A 16,015-nucleotide genomic window follows, 5' to 3' on the forward strand; every position below is an offset into this window, starting at 1 on the left:
CTGCTTTCCTGAAAGGAACGTTTCCAGACGGTATTCTGATCTTGCAAAAAGAAATATTGTAGTATCAGGTCTTTCTGGGTCAGGAAGCTTCTAAGATAAGTTTTTAAAATTAAGAAGTACACACTGTTGCATGAATAATAATCACCAGCATTTATTTTAATCCTCACCTGAGGATATATTTATTGATTTTATAGAGAGAGGAAGAGAGAGGGAACGTTGATCATTTTCCTCCCATATACCCCCCAACACACACTGGGGATAAAAACCGCAACGTAGGTGTGTGCTTTGACTGGGAATTGAACCCACAATCTTTTTGGTGTGTGGGACAACACTCCAACCACTACCTGGCCAGGGCCTCACCAGTATTTTGAGGGGCCCTTACCTTGTAATTTCTTTACATGCATTTTGTCATGAGAATTTTCTTACTGGGACAGTATTATCAGTTATTTTAAAAGACTTTATATTGCATCCTGGTCATCTGCTTTAAAGTACTCAGGGTTGTCTCTGTTTCCTTGTTCTAGAAAGTCCTTTTTGCCCTGTGTGCCTTGAATGCCCTGACCACCACCGTCTGCCTAGTGGCCGCTGCCCTTCGCTACGTCCAGATCTTTGCAGCCAGGAGATCCTGCAGCGTAAGTCCATGCAAGGTGGCACCATGGCTGTGATTCTGCAGAAGCAGCCCAGGGACTTTTCCATGCTCTTCATTGCTTTTCTCCCCGAGCCTCTGTAGTGCAGGCTGTTGACTAACAGAGGTACTGTTTAATTAGGATGAATCCCAGATTTCTGCCGAGGAGGTGGAAGAACACGGACGCATCCCAGACCCCGACGACTTTGTGCCACCAGTGCCTCCCCCTTCCTATTTCGCCACATTTTACTCGTGTACACCCCGGATGAACCGCAGGTATTGTTCCTTAACCCCCCCCCCCCACAGTTCTCTGTGGGGTGCTCTTGGTTTGGAAGACTGGAGGGTCTCTAGAGCTCGGTGTGAACTCTGAACTTCTCTCTGAAATTGGACAGATTGTGTTATTTGGGGGGATTTTTTAATCTCTCTGTCTGAAAAACTGCATGAAACCAAAGAAAAGTCAAACCTTGACCTAAGGATATACTTTTTCAATTTCAATTAGCTTCACGGGAAAACTGACACCCAGTGAGATAACTGCTGTAATTTGACATGATTGAGAGCTGCTGTTGCCCTGGAAACGCGCTCAGTTAGAGCAAATCGATGTTCATTATAACACCATCAGCAGGTCCCCAAATCATGAAATTCATCCCAGCCATTAAAAAAGATGAATTATTAATTACTTCTTTCTGGTCTAGAAAAAATAGACACTAAGCTTATTATCATTTTTAAATTCTAGCTCAAAATTTGCTTATCTGTTTCTTAACTCTCAGGAATTATTATTTGTAGAATGAAATGCTGCACGCCTTCCTCTGATTGTTACCAAGTTCTAGAATTGTAACTCTCTAAGGAATGACTATATTTATTCACTCAACAAACGTAATCAATTCTCTACTGCTTACTAGTCACTGTGCTGGGTTATTGAGATTCAAAATGAGTTAGGTCCTCCCCCTCCCCAAATCAAGGAACTCACATCTCAGTCATTCAGAATGAATGTTGTTAGGATCACAGTAAGTAGTACTCAGAAGAGAGGGTTTAGGTGCATAGAGGAGGACGGCTAACCTGGGTGGGCTGCAGAGAGCTTGAAGGAAGAGTTAGCCAGTCAAGGGTTGGCTTCAGACAAGGTGATCTTAAGGTGATCTTAAGCTGAACTGGAATTCTACAGAAAGAACAGTGTCTTTAGGTTGATATTCAGAGGGCGAGGAAGTTTTAATTTTTAATCCCCGAGGTACACGTGGAGAGTTGTCAAATTTGGTGCCAGGCACAGTGTTTTTCGAAATCCATTTTCTAATGTTTAGGGCAGCCACATGTGACTTTCAGACAGGTCGCCAGTGGGAGCTGCCACTGGACGCTGTTAATGTTCTCTTCCTCTGGTTATCTTCCTGACTTGTCCCTCGGAGTCATACCTAAACCCCACCTCCAGGCCCCCTGCCTGGCCACCCACCTAGGTGGAGGTAGACATGACCACAGAGCCGGAGGGGGCGGCAGCTGGCTGGACAGATGGGCCAGGGTGGCCTGAGGAACAGAAATTTTGAAACTTCAGGGGCCAGGACAGCTTCCCTAGTCTCTTAGGAAATGAGCCAAGAATTACACGGGTGAGAGAGACAGCAACAAATCCCTATTCTTTGTGCACATTAGGACACGTTTGCTAAAACCTTAGCCCAATCTCAGGCTGGGCGCAAAGGGTTCATGGGAGGGCAGTAAAATGCCTGGTGTTTCATGGTTTGGAAAAGAAATGCCCTCTTCAACAATAAGAGTTCCTTGGCCCTCTGAGGTTGTGGGTGAGCACTTGGTTGACCCAAGAGGAGGCAACAGACAGATTTAATTTCCTATAGTAGCAGAAAGGGAAAGTGACTCATGAGCGTTTGGGAGTTGTGTTGTCCAGCAGAGGCCTGTGGAGCCCCCCTTCTCGCCTCACCCCCTCACCTTCCCTTCTACTCTGTCTCCTTCCTCTTCTCTGCACCTCCACAGTCACCTTTAGTAATGGGGTATTTCCACTCTATGAGGATATACATGCATCTCTGGATTTGTCCCTCTGAGTCCTGAGACAGCCCCTGCCCAAATCCAGGTTGGAGGAAGGCAGACAAGATTCTCATCAAGGGCATTACTAAGAACTTTCTGGAAGGAATGTGGGGGAGGGTGTTAAAGCAAAACACCCTTGTGCCCTTGTGAGAAAGAAGATGCTGCTGGGCCTCAACTATGTACCTGGAGCCCTAGATCTTATGTCCAATGGGCAAGCACTCCCATTTTCTGAAATTCCACCAGTATCAGAGTGCAGCCCACTTTCTTTTTTAAAATGACTAAATTTATTCACCTTTCTATACATATTGTATCAGAGATTTTTTTTTTTTTAAATATATCTTTATTGATTTCAGAGAGAGGAAAGGAGAGGGAGAGAGAGAGATAGAAACATCAATGATGAGAGAGTCATTGATAGAGCCCACAACCTGGGCATGTGCCCTGACCGGGAATCGAACCCCAATCGCCTGGATCCCAGGTCGACGCTCAACCACTGAGCCATGCCTGGCCGGGCTATCAGAGATATTTTTAAGTTTGACTGACTTTGCTAGATTCTTGTTATAAATCAACTTTATAGGCACTAGATGTTTAACCCCAGTTGGTAACTTTTTTCTTGTAAGCAGGCAGGCAAAATATTAACAAATATATATTTTTTAGATTTCCATAACCAGTTATATTAAGTGTTTTCACACAGTAAAGGCTCCCCATTTCCTGTTCGGCATTATGACCTCTCTGAAGAGGTTTATTTATTTAACTTCTATAAATACAACCACTTCATGCATTGGGTCTCTCCTTGAGAAAGGGCTTCTCAAGTTACTGTCATAAACAGAGGCCTGATTGCAGTCATGGCTTTTGTCCAAACGTGGGTTATCTACTTTGTGAATCGACTTGTCAGTCCAGGAGGGGGCTGTGCACCCTTCCCCTGCTACTCCAGGGAGTCCCCATTCGCAGAAATGGGCTTGAGCCAGGAGTCAAAAAGGAGCATCTCTAAACTACAGGGTATCCCAAAAAATGTATATACACTTTAACAGCTGATAGCTCAGTTTTCAAAATGAAATGTATTTTAATAAACACTTTATATAATTATTCAAAGTGTGTGTATACCTTTTTTGGGGACACCCTATATTTTGTGAACGTGGATGTGGTTGTACCATCGGATGTTACTTGCCATAGAATGTCGAAGAGGGGATGAGAGGCAGGTTGACCTGGGCATTTAGTAAGGGTGAAGACAAAGCCCACCCATTTGCTCTCCTATTGAGCTTCAAAATCCACACTCCAGTGGAGCCAGGCTGTGCTGGTGGTTGACCCAGTGCCCAGCTATTGGGCGGGGCACCCCTGCCTTGCTCCCCCCTTCACAGGCAGCAATCCTACCATCGTATGCCCAGTAAAAGGGCACACACAGCTTTTCCAGTACACAGAAGATCATCCTTTGGTCAAGGGCATATTAGTTGCTGCATCACCCTCAGATGAGTTCTCGAGGCCTATTTGTAGCATTATATTTTGCATGATCTGTTTGGGTTTCCTGTTCACCTTCAGTGCACAGGAGCACGAACTGGTGAAGGTTTCCTGGAGACTTTGGGATGAACTTGAAAGAGCCCAGGCTCTGGAGTCTCTTAAAAGGGTGACCCCGGGTGGCTCTTTTACCATTTTTGAGCTTCAGTTTCCTGATTCACCTGCATTGTCACATGACTGCTGAGAGGCTTGTTACGACATAATGGGCTTAAAAAATCTTTCTAAAATGAAAAGCTTCCACTGTGCTCTGTCACTATTAGTTGTCCTATTTAAAATGTTCTTGGCATGTATCTTACTCTTAAGAAACATTTAGCCCTTAATATTACCTCTGTCTTATCAGGTAGCAGTTTTCTAAAAACACTCATTCTTAATAAAAATCTGATCACCTTTCCCAGATATAACAGGGTTTCATTTCAGCCACCAGGACCCATTTCCCTTTGCAGTGTTCTCAGTCCTGGCTATGCACTGGAATCACTGGGGGGCACTGACAGCCTGCAGATACCTGGGCCCCAGCAGCAGCAATTAGAGCAGAATTTCTAGAGGGGAGGCCTGGGCCATCCACAGTTTAGGACACCCCCCCCCCCCCCCCCCCCGTGAAAGCCAGAAGGGATCAGGTAAAAACCTGCCAGGAGAGAGCAGACCCATTTTCTGCAAACAGATCCTTGGTTATACAAAGAGTAAGTAAGGAAATAAATAAGGAAAAGCTACCTAATAGGAAAAGGCCTTTCCTTCTGCACCAACTGTAGCAGCATCTCTATCAAAATGTGGCCTTCCTGGCCATTTTAATAACCACCATAGAAGCCATTCATTTTTTTGTCCATTTAGATAAAGTGCGTCCCCTCTTCTCTGTCAGTTTTCCTTCTTGAAGAGATTTCTGTAGTTTAGGATCCAAAATGGAAGCCCTTTCTTCTCTGTAAATATACTATATAGGTAGCCACTGGGCTGGAAATATAAAACAAGGACCACCAGAGCTAACAGACAGATAGAGATATTCACTTTCCAGACCGGGGCACAGCAGCGAAGAAATTCTAGCAGAGTTGGCCGAGTGGGAAGAGTTTGTAAGTGCTAGAAAGATGGCTCATGAGGTATATGCTACTTAAGGATTGAAGACTGGCCCTCTGGAGAGGACAGAATGGGTCCCTAGGTCTCACTGAGTAAACAAGTCACCTTACTCATCGGTCAGGAGGGCTGCTTCAGCCAGGTCCCGGAAGGGTCTGGATTCCTGGAGTCTCTTGATGTTTACAGCTGTCCAACAGCTTCGGCTGCATCAGAGAGTTGGGGAGGAGCTCATGGGCAGTCCTGCTCCAAGGGGAGAATGTAATGTCACTTTCCTGGTCACTTTACCAGGACTCCTCCCAGCACCTCCACGAGAGACCCTTAATGCTGGTGCTGCTCTTTAGACATGTTATGTGTTATGTAATGAGCCTGCACATATCTATGCAAGTAGGTGTCAAAATATAACCTCCTGTACCTGCAGGTCAAGCAGGGGGATGACCAGATGTCTTCCTTCTGAACAAAGGTAAAGGGAGAAAGGGGACTGCAGAAATCTCAGTCTTCTAAATCCCAGAATTCCAGGAATTTTATTGTTAGGAATAAAGAACATTACATCTTTTTTATCTTCTTTTCCTCCACCAGTTGCATTTTTGAAAGGGGGCACAGGGCATAACATGAAACAGCCCTAAATCCAGAGAGCACCTTTCCAGAACAGCAGTGCCCTGCCTGAGCTGGCTCCCGGACTCGTCTTCTCGTGTATCTCTGTCAGTGTGTGTCCGTTTTTGCATTTCAAGAACAGACATTAAGTTTTGCTATTATATATATATATATGTCTTCTGTGTATTTTAAAAATTGAGATATACTTGAAATTGAAGCAGTTGCAGGTGTACAGCATAATGATCCACCATTTGTATGTACTGCAAATGATCACCACGATAGGCCTGGTTAAGATCTATCCTTGAGAACTTTTAAGATCTACTCTCTTAGCAACTTTCAAATACAATAGAGTATTATTCACTCTAGTCACCATGCTGTATATTACATCCCAGGACTTATTTTATAACTGGGAGTTTTGTTAAAAATACATACAAGTTTGTATTTTACTATTATTTTATTTATTTTTTTTCTTCTTTTTAATATTTTATTTTTGCTATCACAGTTTATACCCTCTTCCACCTCCATCCCCACCCCCCACCATCACCCCGCTGTTGTCCATGTCCATGAGTTTTCTTTTTTTTTTTCTTTTTTGCTCAATCCCTTCCCTCCTCCCCACACCAGAGTTATCTGCCTGTTTATTTATGAGTCTTCCTCTATTTTGCTTGTTAGTTCAGTTTTTTAACTATTATTTCAAAATTTAGGTTCTTTGGTACCTAGATTATTTGTGTGTGTGTGCGTGTATGTGTAATTTTCTGTGGATGCTGGCAGAAAATCTTGTGGGTTTTTGTTTTTGTTTTTTGCTGTCAAGGGTCCCTCCCCCGCAGGACAAAATCCACAGTGCCTGGCATGCAGCAAATGCCCAATTGGTGTTTGGTGAATGACCACCTTCAGGAAGAGTCACTCTGTGATCCCTCCTACCATATGCTGCTTTGTCTCTGAGCTATGATGTTGTTTGCTTTATTTGGAAAATTTATTTATCCTTTCAAATATATATATTTTTAAAATATATCTTTATTGATTTCAGAGAGAGGAAGGGAGAGGGGGAGAGAGAGAGAGAAACATCAGTGATCGGCTGCCTCCTGCACGCCCCCAACTGGGGATTGAGCTCACAACCTGGACATGTGCCCTGACCAGGAATTGAAGCATGAACTCCTGGATCCTAGGTCGACGCTCAACTGCTGAGCCACGCCCAGCTGGGCCAAATATTTTTTAGCAAATAGTGAGTTTCTACCATGAATCAGACATTAGGGAAACCCCGGCAAGAAAGTTGTCATGTACTAATGTAAGAAATAATTGAGTTTCCCTGTGTCCCTAGTTTTGTTTTTTCTTTAATTGAGGTGAAATTGGCTATTTGCAAGTGTATAATTCAGTGGCGTTTAGTACAGTCATGATATGTTGCAACCACTACCTCCACCTAGTTCTAAAGCATATTTTTCACCTTCAAGGAGCTCTGTATCTATTAATTGGTCACTCCCCATTCCGTCCTTCCCCCCAGCCCCTGGCAACCAGTAATCTGCTTTCTGTTTCTTAGGAATTATTGTTTGCTTTTTGCCTAGTGAATTTGAAAGGAGTGATGTTATCTCATTTGATGCGTTGCCACTTGCCTGAGGATAACCATCTAGAAGCAAAGGCCAGCATTCAGGAGTCACTGAGGTCAGCTGGCCTGCCTGTAGAACGTGCTTCCTGATGCCAACGTGCTTTTTCCTAGGATGGTTGGTCCCGACGTTATCCCGCTGCCGCATATATATGGAGCTAGAATCAAAGGTGTGGAGGTGTTCTGTCCCCTGGACCCTCCGCCGCCGTATGAAGCTGTGGTGAACCAGACCGGCCAGGAGCAGGTACTGCCCCTACAGGTTCTCTTTGGTATGCTGGTCACAAGTGGGAAAAGCAGCATTTGGTACAGAGAGCAGCGGGAGACCGAGCTCTGCAGATCCTTTTAAGTTCACTGAGCCTATGTGATACTTGAGGTGAATATCAGCAAATATTCCTCTTTTTCCTGTGATGCAGGCATCTTCATTCCAAATGTCAGAGGGATCAGAAGCCGCCACAAGCCCGATGCAACCGATCGGCATGCCAGTGACTCAAGGTAATAAATACAGGATCACAGCCCAAATTTGTGATTCAGTAAATTAAAACAGGGTAAAATAATGATCTGGATGGTATTTTGTTGGAGGTCAGATATTCTTGGAGCAAATGAGTCAAGCGACAGCCTTTCCAGGTGCAAAACTACTATCAGCATTAGGGCTTACCAGTGGGAGAGAACATTTGGATCTTTTATGAGTAACCAGACTGTTCTCAGGGACTTATGAAATAGATTGCAGAGGTTAATTTTGTGTTCCTGTGTTTTCCAACCTAAGATTGTTTTTTCTTCTGTTAAAATTAGATGAGCTCTTTTGAAGAGAAAAAAGCATTTCATTTATTACAGAGTGATTTGCTTTGAAGTTACGCTGTCATTTATAACCTAGGGCCCCAGTCATGCTGCCTGAACATGTAGTGATTTCTGATTTCCAGTCCTGCATTAAATATTGGAGTTGGTTTATATTTATTATTGTAATTTAAGGGAACATTGTTGCAGCTTTTTCCCCTTTGGAGAGGTTTTAAGTGTCCCAGAGAGTTGTTCACAGGACAAAATTGCACATGGTAATGATCAACCTTTAACTATTTCAGATGGAGCTGATTTTTCAGCAGTACTATTTGGAGTTAGGATTCTGTTCTATTTACCTTCCGTCTTATGTAGAATTAAGCAGCGAGCTCTGTTTCCTAAGCATGTTTGTAATTCTTCCATTTTTAAAAAAAGTTTCCCAGACCACAGTTCATGCTCACTAATGATTTTATTTTCCCAAGCCGAAGTCATCCAGTTCCAGAGTGGTTTTACTGATGCATTTAACGGGTGCTGGCTCTTTAACCTGGCTTTCCAGAGGCTTCATAGCCCGGCCTGCAGATACCCCCTCTGCCTGCACTTGGCCTGCAGGGCGCAGGGCAGCCACTTCACCTGGGCCGGTTTTAATTTCCACCCAGCCAAGCTGGTCCGGAATGATCAGAAACTAAGATGGCTCGGAGCTTTCCCATCCTGAGGCCGTACCAGGAGGCCCCTATGGAGAAGATACTAAGTACCTTTACCTTTAGAAAAAACTGACATTTTGGCAAGGCTTCTTTATTTGGATTTAACGGCTTTGCTTGTTTGTTTTAGGTCTGGAGTGGTGGTTTGGAGAGGCAGTGTTTCCCATAGTGCCGGGAAATAAGAACGCTCTGGGCCAGCAGCCTAGGCAAACGCTGTTAACTGTGTTACCCTTGCCCTGGCAGCTTTGGGCTCACAGGTGTTTCCTGCCCAACATTTTGAGGGCTGCAGCTGGCAAAATAATTTTTGTTTCTCCTCTTAAAAATATGCTCAGATGGGAACATTCCTAACACACCTGGAGAAGAAAGCACATCCACTTCAGCTGCCAGCTCAAACCAGCTACATCCTGGGAGAAGCCGGAGAGCCCTCCAGCCCGAGCTGACAAGATGGAAGAGTGACCCCGTGCTCCATCACTCTGCGGAGAGAGGTGAGCACTCGCGCCCTGAGGAGCACTTCTCTGCCTCCAGCTGCCAGGTGAAAGCAGGTGGCTCTGGTCACCCAGGGCCCTGCAGTTCAAGAGGTATCTTGAGAAAATAAGATATTCTAGATGCTCATTAGGAATATACATCTGCCCCATCTTATAAGGCTGGTGGGGTGTTTTTCTTTGTAAGTCATTTTCATCAAAAGCATTTGGTTGCAGACAATACCATCGTAGGTACTACATGAGGAAAATAGCACAAATCCAGTTCTGATTTCTAGGTGCTCGCAGTCCTGTGGGAACACACGCTCTCTCTCAAGGAAAAAGTCAAAGGGTGGTATGTTTTAAATCCCCTCTTCTTTAAGTTAATGTTAGTTATCTTTTTACTAAGTATGAATAGGTTGAATTATTTAAATCTGAGCTTGTTTTAAAAACTTTGGATAGAGTGAAACTCATACTTCATCTCCCCCCCTCTGTTTTGAGTTTGTTTGTGTATAGATGCTATTTGAATATATGAATACATGAACATCTCCACATATGTCTTCATTATAGAAAATTGTAAAAAATAAAGGAACAGCACTGGCCAGTTTTGCTCAGTGGTTGGAGCGTCAGCCCACGGACTGAAGGGTCTCGGGTTCGATTCCTGGTCAGGGGCATGTACTTCTGTTGCTGGCTCGATCCTGGCCCAGTAGGGAAGTGTGCAAGAGGCTACCAATCGATATGTCTCTCTCATCGTGGGAGTGTTTCTTTCCCACTCCCCCATGCTCTCTAAGAACAATCAATGGGAAAAATATCCTCGGGTGAGAATTAACCAAAAAAAAATTAAAAAACAATAAATAAATAAATGAAGGAACTAAAGGAAGAAAAAGAAACCTGCTGTAATCTTATCCACACCAGCCTCTCTCAGTGACTTTCCTCACAGTGGCCTTTGCTCTCCTCATGCTCTATGCAAATACTATTCTCACCTTGCTTCCTCTGGGGCCCTTTGTCACCCCCTTCGTTCTGGTTCTATCCCTCTGACAGCCTGTGTTGTTTGCGCAGCTTTGGACTGACCATGTGGGAGCCAGAGAGAACACTCCTCTTGTCTCTGCTGTGGCTCCTGGGGGAGGAGCCCACCACCTGGGACTGAGCGCACGAGCCCTGCAGCCTGGCCCCTCAGCTCCCAGGTCTTTCTTCACTGCAGGTCTCTGCCCTATCTGGCAAGTTGAGGACTTGAGCTGGCCACCTGCCGGCCTCAACGGGAATGTTGCTGTCTGCACAGCTTAGAGAGATTTTTCCAGAACCCCTCCCATTCTTCAGTGCTGCAGGGGCGAGGATGACGCCTGTTTACCTGTTGGAGCCCTCCGTTGTGGAAGGGACCAGGTTGCCTTCAAGTGACCGAGTGTAGCCCCTGTCCCCACACAGGAGTGCCTGTAGGGAGTGTTCCTGGGAGACCTTGGCTCTCTGTGATACACTCCTAGCAGCCGAGGTGGACGCCGCTAACTGCTGTTTGCAGATCCTCATGCCTGCTCTTCTCCAGCAGCAAGGGCGCTCCTTGTCCTCCACCTGTTCCCCAATCCCCCCTCCCCCCCCGCCTCAGTTCCTCATTGACTGTCTCAGCCTCTGCTTGTCAGGCCTTCACAGACTGAACTCTCCAGTGTCGTGGGCAGTGAAGGCTGCTGGCTGGCTTCTGAACATGTGGAAACCAGGCCTGAGTCTCGATTCCCCCACCTGACAGTGTAGTAATGTCCTGGCAGTCCTCACACCGTTGCTAAAGTAGATAGTCATGGAAATCAGAGCCTGCGGTGGATTTCCCACTCTCGCGTTGACTTCTGGAATGGCATAGTTTTCCTGCACTTAGATTTCTTTTTCTGTAATCATCAGCCATAGAGCTGCCTCATAGCCCTGGTGGGAGCATTGAGAACATGTCAGTGCAGTGCCCTCAAGGATGTTAGGACAAAGGTACAGTCCAAGCGCACAGAGCATTCCCCTCATCCCACAAGTCGTGTCTTTCTTTAGCCCCTGTCTCTAAGTGGCTCCTTCATCCACCTCCCGGAACATTCTTTCATCAGCCAACCACATTTGGTCTGCTTGCCCCACCCATCCCTAGACATTGGTCATCACCCCATGAAATTGTGGCTCCACTCTGGTTTGTATTCGGGATGCCCTTCCCTTTCATCTGTGTTTTCCTTGGGGTAGTGTTTTACGGGGCACAATAAAATGTTTTGGGGACATGTCCTGTTGGAACTACATCAGGAAATACGCTTGTGTCATAGCTGTTGGTTTTGCGTTTTTTTGTGTATGTTTTTTTTTTCCTTTTGCCAAATGAAAAGCAAGATATGCATGGCTGTTGGCATTAGTCAGGTGCTTTCCATGCTGAGTTCAGTGGTCTGTGCTGTTTCACATGTTAGTGCCTGTTCACAGGGGCATGGCCAATGGGTGTGTGTTGTCTTTTCCCACAGCCTTTCCTGTGCTCAGCTGTGAAGCTGCAACCCAGACTGAGGGAAGACCGGATCTGGCTGGGGTGACCCTGAGGAGGGGTTTGAGACCCAGAGCAGCAAGATGCAGACCACAATCTTTAATAGATTACAAGTCGTACATCGACACCAAGCTGCTGGTGGCAAGGTTCCTGGAGCAGTCCTCCTGCACTCTGACACCCGACATCCACGAACTAGTAGAAAACATCAAATCAGTTCTGAAGTCCGATGAGGAGCACATGGAGGAGGCCATCACCAGTGCCAGCTTCCTAGAGCAGGTAGTTTTATTTTTAGTATCTGGTGTGAATCAGATAACTTGTTTCCATAGCACCCAACGCGGCTTCTCCGAGTTCCTGTCCAAGGCGTAGTAAGTTTATGGTCACTGTTATCAAGAGCAATGTGGTTTGGGGGTCTGGGGAGGGAGGGCAAGCTGGAGCACTTTCTTTTCTTTCCCACAGCTTTCTTGATCCAAAGGAAGAAAACCCCATTTTTCCAGAATGTGGAAGCCTGGAAAAAGAAAAGGGTGCTGTATGGATAAAAGCAGGGGGAGTGGGCACTGCAGGTCACATCCAGCAGTCAGTTTCCTGTGTTGAGAATTTCCCTTGATATGGCATGTTTTCAGCCCTTTGACAATGATGTACATACATGAATTTTAATATGGGCAAGATTCTGGGAGCTGTTCACATTACTATGAAATGTTTGGCAAGAGGCCTAAACTGATAGGACTGAAAGGAATAAACACCTTTTCCTTTCTATAGGTGAAAAGGTACAAGGCAACTCCCTGACCAGACATCACGGGGAGGAAAGTTTTAATTGGGCCTGCAAATGATCTTTTTAGGTGTTAGGGTTCTCATCTTGAAGTGTAGTGTTGGACTAGGTGGTCTCCACACCTGTATCTCTGAATGAAGGGGGAATTTCCTTCTGATGAGTCGCCTTGGAGGCACTTACTCCGCTGCTCCAGGTATGTGGGGTGGTGGTGAAGGCATCGGTGCCCTGCCACTCACCGTATTACCCAGCTGGGTGCATCAAGGGCCCAACAAACACCTGCGTCGAAATGGACTGATTCTTAGGGCCATTACCAACTACAGGATCCTAGGTAAAATTTCAAGGCAGATTGACTCAACCCCCTTCTCACTTCCTTTCTGTTCCCCCTTTCCATCTCCCGGTCTCTTCTAACAGAAGCCCTGAGCCAGATTCTCTCCTAGTCCCTCAGGGGGCCCAGAGGAGAAGAGCAGTCCAATTACTAGCATGAAGAGTTGCATGAGCCATGGACCCTCTTATCTGCTTTCTAAGAGAGGTCCTGAGTCAGGCTCTAGTTAGTATCCCATGTAGGGGAAATATCTATATCCTGGTGTCCCTGGTCTATGCAAAATGTCACTTCCTGCTGCCTCTCCTCTGTCCAGCCTCAGTAGCCCACTAAACAGGAGCAAGCATTTGGAGTCACTTAGAGGCTGCCGAGGTCAGAACTGGAGCATCTGCTAAGCAGTTGGTCTTGACCTTCTGTGAAGTCTTGCTCGCTGGAAAATTGCTCTGGGGAAAAAGGACAATCAATTAGAGTCCAATAGATGCTATCACCACAAATATTCACTGGGTCTTTTGCACAGACTGGATCAAAGTTCAGGTATTGGGACTATTGCAGTAGTCCTGGGCCATCTGCTGGAGCCTTGCAGAACTGGACCTGTGGTGACATATGATAATGCCACACCCTCCTCAGAGAGCAGGAGGCAGGGATGGGGAAGAGCAGCTGTTATTTCTGCCTCCTCCCAGCTTTCGCACATTTTCACTTTCTCTATATTCTTAGAATGCATTTTTGATCTGTTTTAAGTTTTACCAATATCAAAACCACTGTCCTAACTTACACATAACAACAGTTGACATCTATGAATGTTGGAATTTTCTTCTTACTCAGGAAACAAGGACAAGCCTTAAAGACAAACGTTAGCAAATCTAATGTCTCATCTCTTGGGGGGATTAACCTTTCTGTGACCTTAAAATCTCAGAATGGGTCCTGGCCAGGTGGCTCAGTTAGTTGGAGTGTTGTCCTGTGCACCAGAAAGTTGTGGGTTTGATCCCAGTCTGGGCACCTATGGGAAACAACCAATTCATGTTTCTCACATTGATTTCTCTCTCTCTCTCCCTCTCCCCTCCCGTTGCTCTCTCTCTAAAAATCAATAAAAAAACAAATATATCCTTGTGTGAGGATTAACAATTTTTTTAAAAATCTCAGAATAGTATAAACTAAACAAAACGTCACCCCAATGATTATGACACTAGTGGTAACAAAGCACCTGGGCTTTCCCGCAGCACTGACAGGATCATAGGTCATGGACGGGGCTATGCGGTGTAACAGATTTATACGTACTGGACAGCTCTCCCCTCATCAGTCCCAGGTGGATGAAGAATTACTCATATTGTTGCCATTTTTGCAAAATAAGTGATATTATGATGTATTTAAAGTTACGCATGCAGCACGTTGTGAAAATAGATATAGCTAGTAGAACCATTCTTAAGAGTTTTTACAAATAAATAGTTGTTATGTTGTTTATTTAGGGGTTACTAGATCTATTAGAAGCATCATTGATTCTGGTTGACATTTTATAAACGCTTTACCTGGTCACCATGCCAAACCAATAGTTATCAAATTTTTGAGTACGTTAGTATTGCCTGGGTTCTTGTTGAAAGTACAGATGCTTAAGACTACCCCAGACTCACCTGTCAGAATCAGTGTGGGGAGAGCTGGGAACCCACATCTCTGAAAAGCTCCCCTCCCTTCCTATAATGTACAGACCTCAGTGAGAATCAGTGATTTAGGTCACGGGAAAATTGGGGAAAAGTGATGAGCAGTGTTCAGTATAAAGCAGGAAATTGCAATTGATGAATCAGTGAAGCGAGTCAGGTCTACAGTTGGAACCATAGGAAATTTGGGGAATGTCTTAGGAACTTTAGAAAAGAGACACTATGTTAAGTCTCTGGAATTCCAAGTGAGTTCCACTGTGGGAAATTAAATCTTGTAGGGATGATGGATGATGGATGTAGGGGGCAGACCCCAGGACCACATCTGATGAAGCTTAACCTCCCCCTACCCTCTTTGTTCTCCCAAAGATAATGGCCCCGCTGCAGCCCAGCACTCGCAGGGCCCACCTGCTGCCCTCTCGGAGACAGCCTGGCTTGCTGCACCTGTGGAGCTGCGGAGACCTGAGCACCTTCGTCCCAGCAGGGAGGCCCAGAGCCGAGAGGAGGCCCCGAGCAGCTGCTGAGCGTCCCCACAGCCTCATTGGTGTCATTCGAGAGACTATCCTATGAGCAATAAATCTGTAACGTGAACCTCAGGAGCAGGAAGGAAGGGTCCCTGTACTCACCAGGTAGTTTCCAGGGTGGGGGTTGGGGTCCCTCTCTGGGAACTCCTTTAAAAGGGAGGCACTTCAGAGGACACCTGTCCCCGCTCTTTGGCTCCCCTTTCTGCTGACCTAGGGTTCTTCCAGGCTCATTTGGGCTTTGGACGCATCAAATTGGAGGCTGTGAAGGCAGCATCTCTCTCTCCCTCTTCTGCTGGTTCCCCGTCCTGGTGTAGATGGAATCTTTGCCCTTCACCCCTCATGGCTCTCTTCCTGGCTGAGCTCTCTGTCTCTGGAGGGCAGGTCTGCTGGGCTGCTATTGCTGGCTCCCTGAGGCTGGCCGTGCACTGCTCAGTGAGAGAGGAGTTGGCACAAAGCACAGTGATTAACCCCGATGCTCTCTAATCGTCAATCCCCAGCATAGGTCACCCTGAAATCACACTCTCTTTAGGAAAAAGGGAACTTTTTCTGTGACAAATCATAACGAAAGACATCTTGTCTATTCCATTTATTCATTCTTGCAAAACTAGAGGTGGCTAAGGCAGGGCTGAGAATAAAATGTTTACTCTCGACCTCTGGACTCAGTGTACGACGTTCGTGTATGTGACGTGGCCGCACCTTAACTTACAGAGATTTGGGGACTTGGAGCAGTGGTGGTCAGGTTTGGGCGGGCCACCACACCAATTTAATCTCCAAAGCACCTGGTCCCCATGCAAACAGTATTCCTTTATGCATTTAGCAGGCGCCTGGCCCAGTGGCTTCATGGAGCTGCCTTGTAGTGGAAGCGTGAGCAGTAAATCCGTAAAATGACTACAGATTGGGCATTAGTGCTAAGAAGGAAGGAGGCCGGTAGAGAAGGCTTCTTTGAGGAAATGACATTTAAACTGGACT

The 16,015-nt window shown here is 45.7% G+C and overlaps 1 protein-coding gene across 1 annotated transcript in view; it reads left to right on the forward strand.

The window, feature by feature from the left end:
• ENTREP1 (endosomal transmembrane epsin interactor 1) overlaps window positions 1-15,679 on the forward strand; it is a 57,348-nt gene extending 41,669 nt beyond the window's left edge. The window contains exons 5-11 of the mRNA XM_016214293.2: window positions 522-629; window positions 765-898; window positions 7,506-7,635; window positions 7,805-7,883; window positions 9,190-9,342; window positions 11,775-12,067; window positions 14,892-15,679. Of these exons, the coding sequence (XP_016069779.2) occupies window positions 522-629; window positions 765-898; window positions 7,506-7,635; window positions 7,805-7,883; window positions 9,190-9,342; window positions 11,775-12,067; window positions 14,892-15,092 (1,098 nt within the window). The 3' untranslated portion in view covers window positions 15,093-15,679. The remainder of the gene's footprint in view (window positions 1-521; window positions 630-764; window positions 899-7,505; window positions 7,636-7,804; window positions 7,884-9,189; window positions 9,343-11,774; window positions 12,068-14,891) is intronic.
• The last annotated feature ends 336 nt before the right edge of the window (window positions 15,680-16,015 follow it).

Source organism: Miniopterus natalensis, chromosome 12 (genome assembly GCF_054644295.1).
Source record: "Miniopterus natalensis isolate mMinNat1 chromosome 12, mMinNat1.hap1, whole genome shotgun sequence".
Lineage (NCBI taxonomy): Eukaryota > Metazoa > Chordata > Mammalia > Chiroptera > Miniopteridae > Miniopterus > Miniopterus natalensis.